At 39.1% G+C, this 24,525-nt stretch overlaps 1 protein-coding gene across 2 annotated transcripts; it reads right to left on the bottom strand.

Annotated features, from left to right (window-relative positions):
* Positions 1-2,002: 2,002 nt before the first annotated feature.
* On the bottom strand, positions 2,003-24,524 carry rab3gap1 (RAB3 GTPase activating protein subunit 1). 2 transcript variants are annotated; one of them, XM_037081264.1, is made up of 25 exons: positions 24,427-24,524; positions 24,276-24,331; positions 23,100-23,178; positions 22,878-23,010; positions 22,676-22,754; positions 22,131-22,250; positions 21,690-21,855; positions 20,914-21,013; positions 19,606-19,687; positions 19,430-19,498; positions 18,399-18,472; positions 17,753-17,845; positions 17,330-17,502; positions 16,065-16,169; positions 14,919-15,091; positions 14,464-14,518; positions 13,019-13,363; positions 11,427-11,564; positions 10,113-10,343; positions 9,909-10,005; positions 8,518-8,621; positions 7,504-7,619; positions 7,168-7,270; positions 6,094-6,117; positions 2,003-3,529 (listed from the first exon to the last, which is right to left on the bottom strand). In XM_037081264.1, the coding sequence occupies exons 1-25, from the start codon at positions 24,442-24,444 to the stop codon at positions 3,305-3,307; spliced, it is 2,958 nt and encodes a 985-aa protein (XP_036937159.1). In that variant the 5' UTR covers positions 24,445-24,524; the 3' UTR covers positions 2,003-3,304. The 2 variants fall into 2 exon arrangements, with proteins under 2 accessions (XP_036937159.1, XP_036937160.1); XM_037081265.1 differs by lacking the exon at positions 6,094-6,117.
* Between the last annotated feature and the right edge of the window lies 1 nt (position 24,525).

Consider the following 24,525-nt stretch of genomic DNA (forward strand, 5'->3'; position numbering starts at 1 on the left):
TATGAGGGTCCATGGTTTTGGTTGATGGGAACTGATTCGGCATTCTGGTAATGACAATTATTAAAAATCCTTTATGAATAAACCAACATGTTTCGAGTCAACGAGTCCCTGTCAGCTTGTGTGTGGATTCAGGGCGTCAAAGCGCTCAGTGATTTACAAAATGTTGTTTATGATTGCAAAAGGATAAAACGTGCCTGAAAAGTCATTTGTAGTACCAAACAGTTGTATAAAGTTATGAATCAATGTGACATTGACTTGAGTGGTGGAACTGTTGGAACTGTTTGCTGTAATCAGGCCTCAGTCTAGTTGGTGGTGTGAGAAATATTGGAGGACATAGAAAAGACAATGATGGCCAGATAAAGTACTGGGCACAGTACACTTCACATTACAGGGAAGCATCCAACCGGCTTTTTATGAACACTGTCAGAGCTGACAGAAAGTGTAGAACGTGCGCTTGTCCATTTCAGAAAATAGTAGTAGAGAGGAGGGACATGATGGAAGACATGACAAGATCAGGGTGGAATGGAGCAGGAGTCAAGTGCATTTTGGAGCGTGGTGGAAGCAGAGGAGGTAGAAGATGCTCGGTCAGCGTCCCATTGAGAACAGGACTCAGGGAAAATACGGAACACAGAATAATGTAGGTTTGATTAATCGTAAAGGCAGTAGAAGAAGAAGAAGAAGAAGAAGAAGAAGAAGAAGAAGAAGAAGAAGAAGAAGAAGAAGACAGAATCAAAGTGACTGAGTGTTGTGTGATGTTAGTTATACTAAGAAGTCCCAGGGCATCCCCGTGACACACACTATGTAGTATTATATAACTTTGTTTTTTTTTTTTTATCATAACACTCGTACTATCAAGCAGGTTGAAGATGTTATTGTGACTCAGCTTGTCAGGTAGTTTGTGTGAATGCTCGACACAAAGCTGCTCTTACATGGAGCCTGACAGCAGAATATCCCTCATGTTAACAAAAATGAAAGCTTTCAAGAGGAAGAAAATCGTAATGTCCTCCATGTGGAATACAAAGGAAGAGAGCGTTGATGTTACTGATATGACAGTAAACACTGTGTTGGTGGGGTCCTGTTCCCATGAAGGACAAAAATAAATAAATAAAGAGCTTGAAAAAGGATGATTGTGGATGATGATGATCGTGGAGGATGATGATTATCAAAGGTAAACTCCACGTGAAAGGTAGGGCAGGCAGGAACCGCTGCACAAGGTGGAAGGGGGACCTTTGGGAAACCGAAGGGCGGTGACCAAGAATTGCCTTTTGACGAGCCGACATTTTTCTCCCCCATCAGTCCATCATAAAACAGATGCACAACCACTGTGTGAAACTGCTAAAACAGTAATGCGAGGAAAAATAATTTCAAATAATCCTACAAGAGAAAGAGACATTATATAAAAACAGTCTAGAACAGTCGAAGAGCTCGAAAACATTTATGCAACGACCCCAACCGAACAAAATCTAAACAAACTTAAAAACAAATCAGATATATAAATCAGACTTCTCAGATATAGTAGCACATGAAATAACATTTTTGCTCTCTTCTTACTCTCCCTCCATCGCTCTCTCCCTCTGCCACTTTCTTGTTCTTTCAACAGTGCTTCATGGTATGATTTCGACAGTCATGGTAGCAAAGGCGTGAAGGGAATATCGACAGTGGAGAGCATAAAAAGACTGAAAAGATATTGTGATTATGATGCAGTAGGTGCAGCAGCCCCTCACAACATAAAAATGTAATAATAATAACATGTAATTAATCACTTACTACTTGTTTTATGCGACTATATAGTTCAAAAGGAAAAAGGAATACACGGTTAAATAAATAATAAATGCTTAAGTTGTAGTTGTTAGACACTAGCTTAAAAAAAAAAAAAAGAAGCTCCATAGCTCTACTTTAGTCTAAAAGTCCACAGAAAACCCATTGCCCTCTGGAACAGGTAGTCATATCTGCTAAAACTATCAAATATGTTTGATGACAGCACTAGGCAAGCACAAAGCACTGGCTGGACACAAGAGAATTTATTTTAGAGTGTTGACTTTTGAGTCGAGAACAATTTGGACCAACATTTAACATGTACAGTACATGACAGTACATGCCCAGCACACACACTGCCAACACACAGGTAGCTCATATCAGTGTTACACCCACATAGCATTTGCCATTGGCTCAGGGGACGACAGACACATTTTCATTTCAATTAAAGCACACTTCTGAGTGAGCTCACAGGCTTCTGTTGCAACAAGTAAAGCTTTATTCTTCAAACGTTAGTACGTAATTGTATTTCAGAGCTGGATCAATTGTTGTGTGACTGTACTTATGTATCATCAACAAGCGAGTTAAGTAAATAACAAGCTTGTGTTATGAAGCAGAAGCGGATTAAAGGAACATTTCAGCCATGAATTTAACCATCAATTCATAAAAGATTTCTGGAACGTCAACAGCAAAAAAGCATTCAGCTGAAGTAGATGGGGACTTGATTCAAAACACGTTGTGGACTACAAAATTGCACCGTCACTTGATAATAACAAACTTTAATTTTTTGGTGAACTGTTCCTTTAAGCCTACAAGATGCCCCAATATAACTGATTTTAATTGACTATGAATTTGCCTGTTGTCAGTAATAGGCAGAATACAGTAAACCTTACACAAAGTAGATCAGAACAAGAGCACCGGGTGGCTGAAATGACAATACAGAAGATTTGTTTTATAGCATACAAGTGCCTGTTATAACCACCACTGACTGAAGAATTACTCCTAAAAATATTATTTATTTTCTTGTGGTGCAACTACAACTTATATTGTTGTATAACCTTGTGTTGTAAAATGACAGTTAAAGGAACGTTTGAACCTTTTCTGTTCAACTATAAAATGATGACAACATTGCATCCAATAAATGCTAGCTGATATTTCCAATTGTGGAACTCATAATCTCAGCAGTCTGTAGTACATGGAATGTATGCCCACAATACAAGTGCTGCTGAGAACATCTTTCTTTTTCTCTCTTCCCTTTTTATAGTTACCAATTGCAGTAAGGGTATGATAACCATGCAGTTCATCAGTGTGTTGGTAGCAGACTAAGGTACTGTATGTCATATGTCCAAATAAAAACATCCACTTGCTTTAAACCAGCATTTGTGCCCACAAGCATAATCTTTAACCAGCAGAGGATCAACCAATGAACTGAATTATTTATAATGCTAATGTTCTGACCTGTTACTTCAGTTCTGGCCTTATGTTCTAAGTTATCATCAGGAAAGTGAACATAGTTTTGGATTAAATACTGTTTAATGAGCATTTGGTCTTAGAAGAAGGAAGTGTCTGAAGAGAAGGCTCCTGCCAGCCTGAACTCCTCCCTCATCAGCACACAGAAGAGCCGCTGCGGAAGCGCTTTGGAGTACGGCGCCGGCCGTGGGACACAGGTACGTAACAGAATTTCCCGGCCGGCCGGAGGAGGAAAGTCTGACGTTTTGTTGCTTCCTCCAGTGGGCTTCCTGTCACGCACCGTGTCTTCTTCCAGGAGGGCAGCCTGAGGGTGGAGAGAGGGTGAAAGTATACTAACCGGCAATACAAAGGCAGACAAGAAAGTTGCTGAAGAGGTCTGTAAGTGGTTTGAAAACCCGCAGCCTGATGCATCATTTCAAATTAAAACTGACCCCTGTTCACAATCATACATTAAGTAAGCTTATTCACTTCAAATAATTAATGAAATAACAAAGCAGACAAACAGTTTGACAGTCTGTCAATACCATCTGACTTCCCTCACCTATTTGTGGCACATAGCTACCAGGCTTAACAGAAAAGTAAAAAGAGTACAAAAGGGTTTGCTTAATATCTTTTCGCTTTTTCCTGTAAAACTGTAAATGAGGAGAATATATACAAATCAACATGCATAGCTTATTGCTTTCATGCCACTTTCCTATGAAAAGCTGTGGAAATGTTTTTGTCGCGTTAAGCATGAAAATTCATTTTTTGCTTGGAAATTTGGCACTACAGTGACGGGTAGAGATTGTGATTATGTGCCCCCTGCTGGTCACAGCCCTAACTTAAATTGAAAAAAAAAAAAAAAGAGTTCAAGTTGTTCTCTTGCCCCTGCTTGCCCTCAACAGAAGCTCTTCACTACATTACGCCTGCCATAGGCTGGCCCTGATGATGTGGATGTTGCAGGGGCAGCAGCCTGCCCCCTATATAAAATCAGAGCCTAGCTTTAATGTTCAAAGATGTGAGCACTCAAGTCACAGCACAAGTGTTTGATGTCTCAAACATCTACAGACCAAACGTGAGGTGAATTATTCACCCAACCAGATTACATGCAAAGTCAACGATAAACTGGATTAGACCCAAATGTCCGTCTAATCGCACTTGAGGACGACATGTTAACTGCATGTTAATGGCGTGTTAACAGTGTGTTAACACACTTACTTTGCATGAAATCTAGATCAGTGAATAATTCACATCACGTTTGGTCTGAACACAGCACAAGTGTCTGAGGCATTTTGACTGGTTAAGCAAGTGACGGGATTTCCCTTTACTCTTAAAAGTATGGGATGACAAGTACCGTTATAATTAATCCTAAACATACATAAGAGTGATTCAAAATTCAAGATTACTTTATTTGTCCCAAGGGAAATATAGTGGACATATAGGCTGCCACATTAAAAAAAATAAAAAAAAAATAATAAATAAATAATAATAAAAAAATAACTACACCTGGTGCAGTAACAGACATAAGTGTGACTGCTTGACTCTTCTTGTAGTGGGGACATTGCTGCTAACCAGCAAAACCTAATTTACAATCCTCAGGTCTATTCAGATCAGGTCTGACATGGGTTTCTTTTTGTGTAAATCACGTGCATGTCAGGTAGGTCGTCCACTTTTTTCTTTAAAGCAACATATGTAACTTTTTTTTTTAACCTCAAAATAAAAGCTAGGTGTCTTGGTGTTGGCAAACTAGCCAACTTGTGAATTTTCTGTCTTTAGGCAATTCAGCCGATTTTGACAGAAGTTATGCAGGCTCCAGCCAGTTCTTACCATCTCAGGTTATGGTTATGGCTGCTTGACTTTCTTTTACTGTTCAGAGATTTGTGAAGCATCCTGACTGCCATATGGAATAAATGACTGAGCATGTATGACTACTTGAATATATTCATCTTATACTTTAATATAAAGAACAAATGTTTTCAAAGATAGAAAGTACATTTTCAATAGGAGGTAGAGTTATTACAATATTGGAAATTTAACTTTGTTGAAAAATATCCTTTAATGTACCACAGAAAACAGCACAACAGCATCTAATGTTATTAACCTTTGACCACAGTAATCTTCCAATCGACTGAAATTCAACCATGTGAGATTACTAAGGTCTGGCATCTCTGCAGGAGGATTAGCATTGCTTTGAGAATTACAGGTGCAAGCTGGGGCAACAGCAGGGCAACACACTTATTAAAAACAGCTGTTTTCCCATTCATAACTGAATGTGTAAATATTCTTTTTTGCTCATTAAAAATCAGATTTTAAGAGGAGAGCCCACAAACATGATTAGTGCTCATATTTGTGTCATTTTTGTAATGAGGGAGAAGGAGCAGGTGTCATTTTTAGGAATCAAGGTGAGTAATCAAACGTTTTATCTCCAAAAACTGCACTGATGCTTTAATGCACATTTTTAATGCTTCTGCTTCAACTCTTTACAGAAGTCAGCAGGTTAGGCGTTTCGACTGATTTTCTGCGTAAGCACTGGTGTGTGGCACTGCTTATACATGGCCATGCTTGTATCCTTTGCCTTTCCTTGTTATTTGACTCAAATTCAAAGTATTTCCAAAGTGCAGTGTTGCTGTTTTCTTTAGCAAACAAAACTGGTTGCTGAGGCTCTGCACTTCCCCTTGTGAGCTAACATCTTAACAAAATGGAGCAAAGAAGACAAGTAATAGATTTTGGGGGAGATTTGTGTGTGTGTGTGTGTGTGTGTGTGTGTGTGTGTGTGTGTGTGTGTGTGTGTGTGTGTGTGTCTCTCTGTTTATTGTTTTAATGTTACCGACAGACTGTCGTAGAGGCATACTAGTAGTTGGGAGGAAAAGTCACATTGCTTGTGGTTACCTCGTCACTGGTGAAGTCAGCCAGCTTGACGTAAGCAGCAGAGGGGAGAAACAACACAAAATCACAGTGGGATGTCGGAAATGTACAACAAAAAGAAAGGTGGAGGTTCTTGCTTGCTTTTGCTGAAAGAATGTGCAAAAATGACCGCAAGGAATCTATAAGGGCTGGAATCAATAAGCAGAATGAGACCAAAGCTCATCACCTGAGCACATGGCTCATAATATCAGGGATTCCAGCGCACATTTTTGCAATTAATTTCCAAACATCATACAGACATACATATGGTTGATAGACGATTGATCACACCTGTGGCAGTGTCTGACTGTAATATTTGATGATGTTAAACAATTAGAATCTCTCCCTTTAACAAATGTTAATGCCATCAGTTGTGCCAGGGTTGTTCCGAGTTAAGTAATTTAGAGTACAGGTCACAAGTTGACAGTTGGAAAAAACTGAAATTGTGTACCCTCCTTGCCAGTTTGACAGACACTAAAAATTCAATTATTTAACACTGTATGGGTGAATTGGAAGAGCATACACCGTCTGTACAGAGGAGGTGTCTTTGCCACAGTGGCGCTGGATTCAAATCCACCTTTTGCTGCCTGTCACCCCCCATTCTCTCTTTCTCTCTTTCCCAATTCCCTGCCACTCTGTCCTATCACAATAAAGCCATAAAAAGGAGCAAATAAATATTCCACTTAGCTCATATATAATAACCCTTATTTAACTTTTAAAAACACATACTGTACATACTGTCAAGTACAAGTGCTGACACTTTAGCGTAACAGCATCACAAGCTATGCCAACCTCATGTATATAGGGAACTAATTTGAACTTCAACTTGCCTGCAAGACACCAGATCATCCGGCTGACAGGTTTATGAGAGAAACCTGTTTGTGCTACTTGTATTGGTTTCATTTTCACTATTGAAATTAAACCTGCCCATTTCAAAAACCGGAAATTACAAAACCTGCTTTTTCACATAGAAAGACAGACCGGCTACCTTAACCACATAATCAAATGACCACCCCCAGTGAACGGAGTCAAAGGGAGCGAGAGAGTGAGGTTTTTTACCTTCTGTGTGTTGACAAACAGCCTGCGGATGATGCTTCCAGCTGGTCCTTGGCCAGCTCCGTTCACCACCACCTCTGGTTCTTCCAGCAGGGAGCTCACAAACCTGGAGAAAAAAACAGAAGGTGATACCTGTGATATTGATGCATCCAGTAAAATTGTTAAGAAAACACAGTGGAGCCCTGTTGCCAGCAACCAGTGTCACTGTTAGTCCTTGCAGATAGCTCAGTGGAAGTGATTTGCATATATGGAGCAAAGTGTTAGTTAAACCACAGCAAGTACTTTAACTATGACAAGTTTTTGACTGAAATACTGTTAAAAACTCTGCATGGAACTTACTTCTCTAGCTCTTCTCTGTCGTCTTCCTTCTCACCCTCACAAAGGGCAAACTTGGCCTTAAGCGAGCGAGCTCTGGTGATGACTGTCTCTATGGCCATCAACTGGTTAATGAAATCCTAGAATTACAGAAGGGTCACACAAACACATTGTCAGAACAAGAGCTGGACAAATTTGAAAGTGTGTCCTGACTCAAACATGTCAAGTAAAGTGCAGTCCGTATTTGAGAATAATTTTAGTTTTTCTTCACTCTGTAGTCTGCCATAAAGCGTCTGAAATAAAAAAAATAAAAAAAAAAGACACATATGATGAAGTGTCAATTACTGTTTTTGATTTGAAGATGAAAAGCCCACACATGATAAAGAAAAAATAAAAGATTCATAAATGAGGTCTTCAGGAGTTCTGAACCCACTGGTCAACATTTAACTCTGGTTTTGTTTGCAACTGTTATCTCCAGATATCCTGCTATGATAAAATATCTTAGGATGTACAGTTGTGGTCAAAACTTTATATGTACTTGGAAAGAACATGTGTATCGTGGCAGTTTTGAATTAAAATTATTTCTACCACTGTCATTTTCTGTGAACACATACAATTTCTGGTTTGGTTTAATAATGAATTTTATTATAGGTCTTCTAAAAATGTGAAAAAATCTGAATAACCAAAAAAATACACACAGCAACATGATCTGCCATGATGAGTGGGGGCACATGAGTGTTGGTAGAACATTCTACTGCACTCTGAGACATTTCTTTTGATCCTGCAAAACAAAAAGTGTTGCTGGTTGTATGAAGACCTGTCATACCTAAATACGGCGACCAATAAATTCATCTGAAAACATGAGGTTTGGTGCCTGGATTCAGTGCTGCAGACTGTGAGACAATTTTAGACCATTTGTTTGAAAACAAAAAGTAAAATGGAATGGCTGGAAAAAAAAATTAGCAACATGTCAGGTGTCTCATCCTAGTCAAAACCCGCAGTTTGTGGAGTTTACTTCCAGCCTTGCCTGTCACTGACCTCTAACTTCTTGTAGTCATGGTTGGGAGGGTGCAGTAGTTTGCTGGCCTGGCTTGTCGCTTGCTGAATGGTCTTTTTGACTGATGGAATATCTTCTTTTAACTCTGTTTGGGAGGGAATCAAGAGGAGACAGAGGAGAGGTCGAATAAAACGAAGGTTTTGGAATGACCCCCACATGAGTTGTATCAGACCCCAACATATTGTTTCAACAAACATATATATTATTCCCACACTGTGTGGGAATGTCCATACACTCCATATGTCCATATGTTCCTTCCACTTAATTATCTGTAGCCATTTTCAAAATATCTACATATAGTTTTTTTAATACCCTTCAACAAAAGTGTACACTCAATGTCAGTATCAACAATAAATATTTTGCTGTATACTTTCTTTCTTGCTTGAAATGTATCCTGTGTGTGTGTGTGTGTGTACATATAAATATATATCTTACAGTTTGCAAAACTGTTTTGAAGGTCATACTGATTACATTTTTATGTAGACACGTCATAAACATCTACACAGGCTGTAGAGAGGTGTAGAATAAAAGTGTCCCTTTCACATATTACTATGATTAACAACAAAAACGAAAAAAGTATGGTTGGGTCCAACGTTACTGTTTTATCTCTGTGTAAGGAATTGAAGTGTTTGTGTTCTCTCAGCCATGAATAGTCCTGTTCGTTCCAGTTTGTGGGAAAAAAAAAAAGGAAAATGGCTGAGTTCTACAGTACATTCACTAGGAATACTGTGCTGCCTAATGTAAGCTAGCTAGTGTTAGCAGTGATAAATTGAGCTAGTAATAACAATGTTAGAAAAGTCAGGTAGTGCAACAAACGGGCAACCACTTGAGGGGGCAGATCATCTGAACAACAGCAGTGTTGATACATGAATTCAATGGAAGGGTGGATGGAATGCCACATTTAGTGACTGAATGTTATCAATAACACCTCGAAGTGAGATGAGATGACATTTATTAGCCTTAGTAAGACTCACTGTGGAAATGTACTTGTTATAGCAGCTCAAGAGTAATAAGCAGAGGGATAGACAGTGATTGTGTGATAGTTAAAAATGAAACAAGAAAAAAAGCTAATAATAAAAATAAGTAATAATACGACTATATACATTCTATTCCCATTTCAGTTAAAGGACGATTACACAGGATATTTTCACCCAATATTGTAATACACGTGATCATACATACCGCCTGCTTGTAAACAACATGTACTGTAGATCATGGCAGTCTTGAGTTCAACGATTTCAACAACTCTCATTTTTGATGTTTTATGTGTTTTGTTTATTATGTCTATCTAACTTAACAATAAACTGTTTGCTTGTGCGGAAAGCCTGCATCTCATGCTGTTTGATTTCATGACAAAACAATCTTGACTCACCCTCCTCCTTCAACTTCAGAATCCCAGCATGGAGTATGCAGGGCAGGAGGCTGCAGGTCAAGTCTGCAGGTTTCTGCACTGCTAAGTAGTGCAGAACCTGAAAAGACCCCAGGAAAGAGTTTCACTGAACAGACTAAAATATTTAGTAAGTCATCTTTTTTGATGTCAGTTGTAGGTATATCATCCAGGTAAACCAAAAAGTACCTTCTCGGCCTCCTTAGTGTCGTCAAAGAGTCTTCTCTGGCGGCGTGCAGGTGTGACCCTCGCTGTCTCCCATGCCTCCACCCACATGTTGCCAGGGATCTTCATCCTGGCACTTAGCTCGCCTTTTACCACTTTGTTATCCATCTCGTCAACTACCTCCTCCACCACCACATAATCCCTTGGCGAGTACCAGCGCACGAAGTCCTCCAGAACACACCCTGGGTTGGCTGCCTGTGGATAGACAGGAAACTAATTTCAGTGCATGTTTTCAAATTTAACTGTGAGTGCTTTGATACAATATTAATAGGGTATCTGTGTTAAATTTGGCTGTCAATTATAATGAATGATTATCAGGGATAACCATTTATTGTGATAAATAATAAGATCCAATTTACATTAGATCGCCTTAGGAGCACCAGCCTTGAAGAAGGGAAAAGATTCCAGTTCAATAATTCAGTCTCATTAAAAGGTACTAAAATGTCAGTTTGTAACTTCTGATCAATAATCAACTTAATAAGTACAACTCCCAGAGAAGAGGTTGGCAACATTCACTCTTGTACAATATTAAATAGACAGCATGTAGGTTAAAAAGGCACAAAATGAAAACACACAATCTAAGTAACATGTACTATACACATGTGTGGTTGTGTGTGTCTCTGTGTGTGTGCCTAAAAGAACAAAAGAAAAACAGTGGCTAAGTGCCAATCCGAATGGCATGGACAAATGAAGACTACGAGATTGTGGATCACCACATGTTTCTTTGATAGGGGGAAAAACAGAGGAACACTGGTGGTGCTCACATCATGTGCTCACTGATAATCACACTTAGGTGTGAAATGGTCGAGGCTGAAGGAGTGTGTGACATGATGCCAGGGAAGATGGTTAGTTGCATGCAAAGACCCTTAGTCTGTGTGAAGCATAATTCAACTGACATCAAATGTGCGGTGTAGCAAAGCAAATGGCCAATACCTGACCACACAGAGATCACAGTAACACCTAAACAGTGAAACACTGTACCATCAAAATTATTTCTAAGCTATTATTTTAAAGGGGGGGAGTTACATACTGTTGCTTTAACCTTTCTTTGTAAAAATCATACACGAGCCCAGGGTTCAGCAACCTTTACTATCAAAAGAGCCATTTTTGCCCCAGTCAGTGATGAAGAATTTTGAATTTTGAAAATTGGAGAGAAGCAACAAACACTGCAAAAACACACACACAAATGACATACAAACTGGGACACCAGTCTGCTGCTGCTGTCTGATAAATAAAGCCCATGTACTGACTCAATGTCTGTAAGTCTGCCTGTATTACCTTAAATGACTCCATATCAGAGAGCAGACAGGCACTCTGCATCCGGGCACGGAGGTGGGTACCTTCAGCTGATGAGCCCAGTTTGGCCAGTACTTCTGACTGCTCCTCTAACAGATCCTCCGTCATGGGAGCGGGTTCCTGAAAATCAAACACATATGGACACAGACACACACACACACACACACACAGACACACACAAACACACATACACAGAAGCAGCATCAGCATCAATAGACTTTCATTCCATAATGTCAGTTGAAAATTTTGACCAAGCATAAGACAGTGGCTTTCAAGCTCTGCATCAATCAAACATGGCCCATGTGCTGGGCCCCTGAAAAACACCATCTACTTAAATAGATTAATTGTTTAAGCACAACATTAAAATTTAAACAAAATTACGAAATGTATTTATTTGTCAAACATTATGAAATATTGCCAGAAAAGGTAATACAAATACCACAACAGATTGACGTAGGGCTTCGAAAAGCGCCCAGAAGGAACTGTTGACAGGAGCACTGTCTTGTGCAATTTATGCAGCATGGAACTCTCATACCATTGAAGCACTTCAAGCTTGAGACATCACGTCATTTAAAGTTTAGAATGTCCATTTATTCATTGATTTCCTCAAAGAAAGAAGACTGTGGATTTTGTTACATAAAAATACTTTAAGAAAGGATCTTTCTGCAGAATGGGGAGGTTTTGTATTCAGACAATCTGGGGAAAATCTAAATCTATCCTTATCTAACCTTCAACAGCTTTACAAGCATGTGTAGAGGTAACAGCAGCTCTGACCAGAGCAACATGTCCAGTGTTTTAGATCTTAGTGTCATGGTATCTTCAGGCCACTGTAGTCGTGGCTACAGTCCTTTATATACACTTGTAAAGAAAATGTCTATTATGGAAGTCTTCAGATTCAGTGAGTTCTATGGCTCTCATTTTTCTGTGATAATAATAATAATAATAATAATAATAATAATAATAATAATAATAATAATAATAATAATAATAATAATTCAATCCAAGTGACATTCCACTGTTACTGTATGTATATCATTATCCAGCAGATTTGGTCATATTTCGTACTAATTAAATTATTGAACATCATCATGAATGTTCAGTGTGACAAAGTAGTACATGTTCCACTCGCTCCATCACAGAAAAATCTGAGTTGTAGAAATCATTCCTAGAAATCCCATTTTCTTGTGATATGCAAGTGCATGTAAACTTCTGACCACAACTGTATGTCATCAATGGTCTCATCTCTCTCAGAATCAACAAAGTGTGTGTCCTGGATAATGAAGAGGCAGTTTAAATTTACACTAAAGATTTGCAGACTCTTTTTGATCATTACAGTGCATCAACAACAAGTTATTTGAAAGATGTTTCCTCTTTTCCCCAGTGGTTTACAAAATTGTTGCTCAAATCTCGAGTATTTTGACAAATCACTTCGAGGTAATGATTAAAAAAAGCAAACGAATAAATTAAGATTTTGTGTGCTCTCAAGTTTAATCTAATACAATACAGTATCTAATACAGTAGTAGGATTTATACAGGCAGTACAAATCACCAAACTGAGTCACAGAGATTCTTACCTGTGTGACGGGGACGTAGAGAGGCTCTGTAGAGTTGAGTAAAGTCATGTTGTTGTAGGGATGCAGCCTTCCCTCTGCTTTGTTTTTACTTCCACCCTCATTCCCCTCGGTATGTGAGACATCTGTGTCTCCCTGGTCACTCAGGCACTCAAAGAACTCATCCTCACTGTCACTCCATGAGTCCCAGGATTTCCCTGGATACGCCTCCTTTGTTGAGGTGGATGACTCTTGTGCAGGTCGGGGGCTTTGGTGGCTGGACGACTTGCGCTCACTCTCTTTACTTCCCTCCAGCACCTTGCGAGCTTCATCTCTGGCCCTCTTCCTCTCGATGCAGCAGTTCAGCATCTATGCAGGAACACAAGGGTGCGTCAGACCACAATACTTAACATGGCTGTCTTTATCGATCTGCTAAAAAGGTGGCGTGTTGACGCATTATGAGAAGAGCAAATGGGAGTGGTGCCTCTACTAGAAAACAGCGAAGAGCTAAACATTTTAAAGGACTGTGTGGAACTTATGTGTTGTGCTGAAAGCCGGTTGTTAGTTTATGTCAAAGGACCGTATTTCTAAACTAAAATTAGCGACTGTTGCTCTCCAAACCCCCCAATTCTGTAGTGAACCCACTGATAAAGTTGAAATTTGAAAATATTCATTTGAGAGATACATTATCTGAGAATTTTCAGATTGACTGGACTTGAGAAGAACAAAAACATGAAATAGGCTTAATCACAATATAAAGATATTGTATACATTTTGTTTAAACAGTTTCATTTTATTTCTTAAGTGGGTACCTTCTTAATTAAATCTTAATTTCAATATTATTAAATCAAGTTATTGAAAATCCATGCTTTTGAATCAGTTGTACCATACAGATTCAGTTTATAAACTGGCATCATTTATATAGGAGAACACTTTTTTACTTGAGGCCATTCTCAAATTCCATTTCTCTATTTAATCCAAATACATTTTGTGCTGTCAGAAAGAGTAGAGACACTTCTTAGTTAGTGGTGAGAGTGCTTTACTCATTGTAATGACAGGATATAATTGTGCAATTTAAATGTACCCTAATATGACAAACTAAATGAAACCCTTTAATTCCACTAATTAAACAAATAAAAGTCTAATGTCTAGGGAAATCAGGACACTAACAATTAAACCCTAATTGTTTCTAAACTAACTGAGCAAATACATATTCAAGATCTTACCCATACTGCCATACTGTCATTGTGAGTGTAACTTTGTCTATTGTAATCCAATTTTATAGCTTTTATTTTGTATGTTTACATTTGTTGCTTTGACATGGGTAAATACTGTATAATAAATAATTAGAAATGCAATTCCCTTTAATATTTAACCAAAGCTACTGATTTATGTGTCTTGTTTATCTTGAAGTGATTTAATCTATCTTTACATCTCAAACACACTGTGCATTTTGTATGAATGGGTACCTGGAGCTTCTGATGTAAAAGGCAACACCGAAGATCAGGAGGACCACCAGCCAGTCTGTAAATTACGAAACATATGGAGGAGTTGAACATAATGAAAATAACTTTAGTAATGACTGTGACTGCCATCTATTCCTTGAACTGCTTAGTTACTCATTAGTACTTCAACTGGTACAGGATTTTATTAATTATAAAATAAATACCTTTCATAATAATGATTATGTGTGTCTGAATACTCAAAATAGGTAGAGATGAAATGTGTAAATTGAATCTATGTGAGTCAAGTGGATAGAGATGTGCTCATATCATACAATTCTCATATAATAAAACAGGGTTCAAGGTGGTTGTTGTAATGGTCTTTGAGATGTGGATCTCAAAATATTAAACCATACTGTAGGCGCTATGCCCATAACACTTTCCAAACAAGCCTAAGAGCAGCCCAGGTGTGTCATCCTCACCCGTAGATGAGGTAGTTGTTTTCCCAGCGGTAACGCAACTCTAGGACAAACTCCTGCCAGAGGTGGGCAACAGCCCGCAGTCCGCCATAGCTGTAGTTCACCAGACACATACACAGTGCCAGCCGGTAGGTCAGACTGTCACTGGGGGCTGACTTCAGCTGGAGATATAGGTTCTGCAGACAGCAGGAAGACCAGTGGGGAATGTTTAATTCAGTACAAGACGCAAGGGTAAAGAAATATGATAAGAGTTAGCTCCCATGTAGATAAGAAAATATGATGTACAGTAATAATTATGTAATGGTAATGAGTACATAAAGGATGACATAATGGTGTCTTGGGAGGTTGGGAGGAACTAGAGAGGACATAAGGTTGAGGATAAATGTGTTTTATGTTTTGCCATTAGTTGTTGATTCCTTGTACCAAACTTAGCTTTGCTTCTTGACAATGAAATCCAATCATCATTGAACTATGAACACTGATTGAGGTCATTAAAATTTTAATAAAATGTGGTCAAGGATCAGAACTCATCCGACACAAGGACGTTTTCTGTTCAGTGTAGAACAGGCTTGGGAGGGACTACCATTTAATGGGGAGATCCAGTAAAAAGGATGATGGCACAGTAGAAAAAAGCCATGTTCAAGTACGCCGAATGGCTTCCGGCCTTTGGCATTAAAAATGTCAGTGGCACTCACCATGAGCACTGGCTGCCCCTGAGGCTGTGTTCTTTCCTCTGTGCTATTTTTACAATTAAATCTAAGTATGTAGATGACACCTGTCTATACCACACAAACGCCCTGGAGACACGCTGTGGCAGCAGCCAGCCCGTAATGAATATGGGCAAGACAAAAGAATTATTTGCAGAAAACAAAAAATGAAAACAGAGCCGGTCTCACTTGATGCCCAACTTGTTTAAACTGTGGAGAATATCAAATATCTTGATGTGTTTTTAGACTGTAAAAACAGTATGTTTTCAACAAATGCTCACTATGACATTATCTCCTTAGAAAACTCAGAGGCCTTGATGTCAGTCAGATAATCTGAGAACTAATATGCAATATCTACTGTTGAGTGTGTCTTTTGACAAGATTCCCCCTGGCTGGCATCTCAATCAAGTCATCACAATGTGTGGTGAAGGGGCAAACATACATCAGACTTTTTGTCTTGCTCCGCTTTTCCACAGGCATTAGACTGTGCAGGGTTGTTTTTGCTATTCTCTGATGATTTCTCCACAGCAGCATCTGGAAAGAGATACTGTGACAGAAAAAACAAACATATAAACACTTAAACGCACAAAATAAATCCATCAGTTACACATATTGACTATGGCCTCTATTCTCTATTCTAATTAATTCCATTCAAAAGCTTTCTTGGCATAAAACAGTTTTGCAAAAGCAACAAGTGATAAATATTAGTACAACACACAACAGCTTTAGAAGCAATGCATAAATTATAGGGGAACCAAAACAAAGAGGGTAATTATAAAAATATATAGATGACAATGAGAACTTCTCTAAATATATGTGAATATGTAACTGTGTGTGTGAGCTGGGGTTTGGTGTGTGTGTGTGTGTGGGTAAGATGAAGGATTACAGTATAGTCTTTGTTGGCACAAAGCCGATCTCCCAGTTACATATTAACAGATCAACTAAAGTGTGTGTGAGTGTGTGCATGTATGTGTGTCTGTCTATGTAGATGGACTATGTAGATAATTCTTTGTCATATTTATTGTTGTTTTCAGGGTGATGATTTCTTTTTCGGATTACTGAATCATCTTTTTGAAGTATTTTACTCTGATATCATTATATTTGTTATGATTTAAGAGGAAGTGCGTCTCTCCATCTCACCTGTCAGGTGGCCACAGACTCCTTCCTCTGTTGGTGGCCTGTACATCTTGTGTTGTCCTTTCTCTATGGCTAGAACGTGGTGACTGAGTCTGTATTTGTTTTGTATCTCTGACAGCAAAGAAATACTCTTACCAATCTGTATTAATGGTTAAGGGCCCGATAGCAATCATCATATTTTCTTTATTCAGTAATTTGGTTTACTCTGATTGGTAGCTGTTTTGTTGAATTGTAGCACAGTGTCCAGATATAGCTGTCAAATTGAAGCTGCTGGGTGTCTGAGAAGCTTGCTTTTGTATTTTTTCCTCTCTGCCTCACTGATTATGTCCACTAAGTAGTGGATTACCACACTATTGAAACTCCATCCATCTGATTGTAGTTGTTTTGGATCCAATTTTCCAACAGAGAAAAATGCTGCTTTCTTCTCCACGTTTCTTAATACAGAGCCTAGACCTATTTTATAATTCTTAATCAGCACATACTAGAAGTCCGGGTTTTCTTTAGATAAAAATGTCCGAACCCTTTCTGTTACAATAATACTGTATATAACAGTTAACGTGAAAACTTTACCAGTAGGACGGAATTGAGAATATCTGTGTTGAGTGGTGAATCGTCAATGTGTCGGCGGCGGCGGATATGCTTTCGGGCACTGTGCACCATACTGGAGACGGAGAGTCTGGAGATGGGCACTGTTGCTGCTGGCTCAGTCAGCTTGGATAAAGCAGAACTGATGTCACTGTTTTCTGCAGGGGGGAAAACAGTTATTTACAACAACATTAACCAATTACATCAAATATATTTTCATATACAGCTTGGGTATTTTTTTCTGCACATGTATATTGTATCTGTGGAACAGGATTCAGAGTTGTGGTAATAGATGGCTATACGGAAAATAAAACAACAGTGAAAGACAGCAGTAGAATACTCCTCTGAATATGGTGTGAAAACAATGCCATTCATTCCAGTGTTAGCCAGTACAGCCAGTATCCTGACCTTTGCCCTCCTCTTCAGCCAATCCTCTTCCCAAAATCTCTTCTGTAGACTCCTTCCTGCAGCAGAGCTTGAAAAACTCTGTAAGAAAGTCACCTGCATGGGAGAGGAGAATGGATCAAATCTTTAATTCCTTCGCTTTTTTTTGTGTGTGTGCGAAATAAAATTTTGTTTTTAGTCATGCTGTCCTTTATTGTACAAGAGTTAATGTTGCCAACCTCTGCTCTCCAAAATCCTCCCCTCACTACAGCTGATTTACGTTCCTTGCCATGATTTCACATAAATTCTCTAATTTTGTATTTAACCAATTCCCATTTATTCAATCAATGCAATCAATACATCATTTTCAACATTCCTTATTAATATTCTAATCTTATTCAAATAATTATTAAATAGCAATCTGGCATTAGGTTTTCACTATCCTTTATTTCTGTTAATCCTTCTTGAGCTTTCTAAGATAAGATCTATAAAATAGCGACCCAACAAAGGGGCTTTGGAGATCTTAGATTGTGAAGTTCAGCTCAGAACTGGATCATATTATTCATACTGTTTTAAATGATCAAATAAATGATTAAATTTTATTATTATGCATGCAGAAACGGTGTCTGAAAATGCCTACCACCAAGGGATATCAAGGAATTCAGCTTACCAAGTAAACACTGAGGGTTCTCGGCTGTCCTGACTCGGACTGACCAGTGAGGAGCTTGGAGAGGGTCGAGGTCACTGTTGGGTCGCACAAACAGAGCATATTGTTAAACAACACTATAACAAAATGTTTATAAAAAGTTCCATGGCAAAGAGGGCTAAACCTCTAGATGTCATTGATGTCATTAAATATCCACTGTGACTATAGCAACCATCTCTGAGCAGTGAAAAGCAAAAAAGTGATTAATACATATCAATTAGTACTAATTGTTACATAGAACCAATCTAAATTGATCCCATCAGAGCAATAAACCAGAAGCTTGCTTAAAAGCTGCATTTTTAATCATGAAGCCTGTATTTTTCATCAGACAAAGGTAAGATAAATGGTTTTGGCTTGGCTCTTTGGCTGAAGAGGTAGAGCCTTATCGGAAGGTCAGTGGTTCACTCCCCGGATCCCCCCTGCAGCACATCAAAGCATCCTTCTGTAAGACAGTGAGCCCCAAATTGCTCCAGATGGCTGTTTCAATGGTGTGTGAGTGTATATGAACAGATGAACATAGAAATATTGTGAGGGGGCTTGAATCGGAAGTGCTGAATCATTCCTGATGAGAATGTCGGCACCTTCGTGGCAACCTCCGCCATCAGTGTATGAATATGTGTATGGGTGGGTGAATGTGACAATTGTTGTATAATGCTTTGAGTTGTCACTTCGCTAAAAAAGTGTTATGCAGGTTCACCTACCATTTACTTGAATGTTCAGTATAATTTACTAGAAGGAAAAGGTTGTCAACACAGTGACTAAAACTCCACACAAAAAAAATAAAGCTGACTAAATGTGATAAATAATCAGAAGGACATTTGATACAAGACAGAGATAGACAGAAATCCAGTAGCAGATAAGTTTGCTGCTAATCACATTGCCAAAAAAAAAACCTTCTAGAGGAACACCCTGTGGACAGATGAAATAAAAAAGCTGTTGTTTGGCCAGACTGACCAGCAGGGTGTTACTGTGGTGGGATTCAAAGACAAGCTTACCTGTAGACATCATTATCCACAACTATGCCTTCTGTCAAATGAGGCCAAATGGTTGCAAGATGAAGCTCACTGTAACAGCCAAACACAGAGCAAATAATTCATTACTTATACACTGAAAACAATGTGGAGAACTGAAATGTGATCAAAACCCAGTGAAAACACAGCAATGCCTTTACCTGATTGGCTCCTCACAGGCTCCAAATGGAAGCTTCCCAAACTCCACTGCTCCCACCTCCCCTCCAAGGAGTGTATCAAAGTCTACAGAAGAACAAATTCTATTATGCAACGTTGCAAAAAACAACAGTCATCAAAACTGTGTTTATGACTTTTCTTGTGTAACAAGGACCAGACAGAGAAGTCACCAAGAGGTCATGATGCAGGAGCTAAGCATGGTACAACACTCTCCCTGTTTACTACCCAGGTTCACATGTACTATATATATTTTTTCTTTACATTAAGCGAAGTGAAACATAGCAAGTGGGGTAAGACAAGACTCAATGTGATTTACTGGGAGACATGATAAGATTAGCATGTTGAGGTAAAACATTGGGTACGTATTGTAGCCACAGACTGTATGAGTACAGGCATAGCCCTCTAAGAGCTGTCGTTTCTGGATTTAGAAAGTGTACAACCGAAGACAGATCCCTCCCTGTAGCCTTTATGACAGGATGAAAAGGCAGCGGCATATTCTTTAACTGTTGATAGAGCCAGATTTCTATTCACTAACAGCCAGAGAACAGTCAACACCAGAGAGACAGGGCAGGGTGACACAAGAAAATACAAAAAATAATAAAAAAAACAACACAGGGTAAAGGGTTTTCATAAGAGATATTCCAGGTCCAGCTGTTCTTTCTGTTGATATTGTTAACTTTTTGAGTATCCTATCCTCTCAAAACATTAGTAGTACACCAGGATGGTCCTTTCTTCTTCAAGTATCTGAAATGTTAACAACTCCCTATTTTTTGTCGTTTTTGTCTTTTTTTTTTTTGCATAGGGGACAGTGAATGAATGATTAAGGGAGTTATTTTAAACATTGTGTATGCAGTAACACAATGATACACATTTGAGACTATTGAAAAAAAGCACAACATTTCATCTACTGTCGGCACAAGGGAAAATTTCAATATCGCATAAAAACGGAAGCTAGTTTAGTGAAAAAAAGGAAAATCAAAGCTTGGACATCTGTGACAAGCAGACATGTGGTGTCCAGAGATCATTTAGGAATCTGATGTCTATATGTGGAAACCACTATCTGAAGATCCTATAATGGACACATGTTAGAAGTTATAAAATGTGTAGCAATTTTTGACAGTTTATGATGAGTATTGTAATACTGTAATGGAATAATAATTATAATACAATACTGAATTATTGTACTTTTTTTTTCACTTCGATATCTTAACAGCCCTGTTGTCAAAATGACAATACGTGATAAATGAGATTATGCTGTGATGTGTAACCCCATCATCCTCTGTATATCTTACCTGGAGGTTGTTGTGGCCATGAATGCTGTTGCCAGTCCTGAAGAATGTAGGTAAACCGAATAGCAATGATGACCGGAGGTAGAGGTGACAGGGTAGAGCCCTGAGGAGAAACATTGTAACAGAACAGGTGAATGCCGTCTTGCATTGTAAAACACTTTCATTACGGGTACGCTCACATTAGGCAATCCGTACTGTGACCAAGCACGTCTGACCCCCAAAGTCTAGTTTGTTTAACAAGTGTGAATGCTCTGTACTGTGCTCAAGCATGGTACACGTTATTGGCCCTGGCACGGTTGTTAAAACAGCATTTAAAATATTCAACTTTATTTGAAGCTCCGACTCTTTCCATTCCTTTATACATTCCAGTGTTGCCATTCATAAGCTCCAATTGTTGTCAAATTTAAGGTGTTCTGACTGATTCACATCCACCTTAAAAGTTGCTATCGGTAGCTACATGTTCTGGTAATATAGAATTCTAATAAGCATTACATGTGAACAGTGCGAACAGCATACTGTTGTAGAGCTCAGCTAGGGTTAAACTACATGACAATTCAAGAACATAAAATATGACATGTGCAGTAGCGTACTTAATGGCCCCCTCCAGGCACTGTTTTTGGCATGTTTAATAATCATAGTGATTATGATTATGGGCTCTGTTGTCAGCTAATTCAGCTGTTAGAGCTGGATAAACAAACTTTTACATCAAAATTTTAACATTCAAACTTCGGCAAACATTCCACATTGGTTTCTAATATGTCTTTCTTCAGGGCACTTACTATTTTAGACTTGAAGATGTCAAGCAGGCCAGACAGGTGATTGTACTGGCTCGGCACCTTTCGAAGGTGGACCATCTCAAAGTCAGTGCGTACTCCTGGTCCCTGGCACTCTCCAGCATACATACGCCTCCACTTTTGCTGAATCTGTACAAACATGGGCACCTGGCTGAATGCACAAGACAAAGAGGAGCAGGTGTTACTATGAAGAATATACCATCTGTGCACACATGCTGAGTCTGGCTGCCTAAATCATACAGCGTAATGCTTGTCATTGCATGTTTAACTGCCATTACGTACAATGTAGGAAATTCGGAATTGTATTGATTTATAGCTTATAAATTAAAAGTTTCTCTGAAACAACAACATGTGGTTTGTAATGACATATACATATTTAAGAGCGCATATACAAACAAAACAAAACAAATAAATATGATGACTCACCAGCCACTGTTGGCCAGAGAAATGGAGATGGAGCTGAGAAGCAGATTGCATTTGGACTCGCTGATGATAGCCTCGCAGTTGGTTCCAGGAGTAATGACGACAAATTCTCGTATACCATACCTGTCAGCAAAGACGCAAATACAGCAGAAAATACAATTCAGCATCACCATTTTCACTTCTTCACTAACTTTCCGCACCTGGTCTACCAACCTGTTTGCATCTCTGAAGTGTGGTACATGCCTATATTTTGTCATAGTTGACATTAGCTTATTACAATATTTAATGATATGTGTATATATAATGCAATAAGCAAGCCATTATCTTAAATAAGGTTTGGGTGGGTAAAGGATTTTTGCATCAACCAGGTCACTAAATTGAGCGTAAACACCTTGTCTGTTTTTTTCTGTGGACCTGATTCTCTTTGCATGAATCTATTGCTTGTGGTCTCTGAGAGCTGCCAACCAATATTTTGTTGTACGACCACAATAACAAATAAAGTGTGTTATGCTAACAAACTGTATAATGGATGACTGAACAGAACTCACCATCTAACCAGACAGTGGGCTCGAGGGGGGAAGTCATTGTTCATACATAGAAGGTCCTGCATCGCCAAGGGGAAGGAATCTGGACACAAGATCAAGATCAAGAGATTAAACAAAATAACTGATGCCAGGTTGACTTCAGATGTCTGGGTGTGTTCTTTCACATGTCCACTTTTACCTACTACTATCACCACTATCACTGTACCTTCCTCAAGCACGTCCTGTCCATCGTCCTTCTCACTCTCTTGCTTCAGGAAGTAGTGAGTGATGTGGAACTTGAAGTCAGCAAAATGGATGTCCTGAGACTTCTCCCCCCAGGTGCCACTGGTGTATATACCCTGTGTTAAAATAATGCAGCGTCATCACAGACAGAAGGTGAAGTAGCTACTGGCAACATACTGTTCTCTGGCGTTACTCAGCACAATACCTTCCCAAGAGTAGATCTCCCTGCAGAGTTCCCAATCAGCTTCCAGTCATTCAGCACTTCTTCGACTCTGGACACAAACCTTTAAGTAGATACAAAGAGCTTTTCTGTTAACAGTAGGTAGCAGTTGGATATACACAATATCCCACTTTGCTGTTAGTGTGTAACTGATTTTTATCGAGGACATGAGGTAACTTAGCACTGAAACAATTAGTCCACTAACTGATCAACAAGAACACAAATCAGCAATTTGGTCCCAAAAATGAAAAGAATCACTAATGCCTTCATCACACTTGACATCTTGTCAAATTTCACATCACTATACTATTCACACCACACAATCTTCTGTCTTGTTATCAGGAATCTTGCAGACTTTGTGGCTTTGCACACTACATGAATGATCGGTGACAAGTCATCACACGTTACAAGGTATCACACAAGCATCGTGCTTTCCGAGCAGTCCAAATTATCTGCGCAAAAGACTAAAAGAAAATGAATATGATCTGGAATGGACTACAATGCCTGGCAACATGGATTATTTTAAGTAGAAACGCCTGCTTGTGTTGCAACAGCGACATGGTTACTAACACTGAGAATCATATGTGTGTGCTGATGTATTCTGGTAGCCTGCTCGAAACACAAAGATGCATGATACAGTTTCAGAGAACTACAACATATGACAGAGAAGAAGAGGAAGGGGGGAGAAAATGAGTGTCTGGTCTTATTGGTTGGAGCTTATTCATGACTCAATAACAAATACACAGCCCTCCCTATACATATGCTATACTTGGGACCTGCACAGTCATGGAGTGTTCATTTCACTGCTAAAAGAAAAGGAAGCAATAAATACAAATCACTGAGTATGAAAACAATTCACCAAAACCAGTTAAATGTAAACGTTATCGCTGTCTGTTTATCCAGATAACCCACAGTTTTCACATCTACTTGTGTTTGTTTACAGGGCAGACCTGCCACATCCAATATGGCGGCGACGTCAACGTACGCTCCAGCCTGTCAGTGTAGCATCTACGTACGTATGTGTGTGTGCCTGTTGCCACCCCGAAAGACAGTGGGTCAGCCAAGACGAGTGTTGAAGAGACAGCTCAGCACAGGTTTGCTGGGACTGTGTAACATATGCCCCAACTGGCACTTTTAGTATAGAGTGATTAGCTCGCCTACCGTTCCCACTCTGACGCAGTGGTGAAGTCGGTGATCTCAAACACCTCTGACTCGGGCTGGAAGAGAAAGAAAGGACGCTCATTAAATTCTGGCATGTGCAACTACAACTACGTTGTGCTCCTGTATTAAGTTAATATGCTAAACAACGTACATCACTGTCAGCAGCCATGTTTGGATCCTGTTTATTTTCTTCTTCGTCCACCTCTACTGTTTTCTCTCTCTCCCTCTTTCTCTATTTCCGGCTGTTCAG

The sequence above is a fragment of the Acanthopagrus latus genome, chromosome 20, assembly GCF_904848185.1.
Source record: "Acanthopagrus latus isolate v.2019 chromosome 20, fAcaLat1.1, whole genome shotgun sequence".
Lineage (NCBI taxonomy): Eukaryota > Metazoa > Chordata > Actinopteri > Spariformes > Sparidae > Acanthopagrus > Acanthopagrus latus.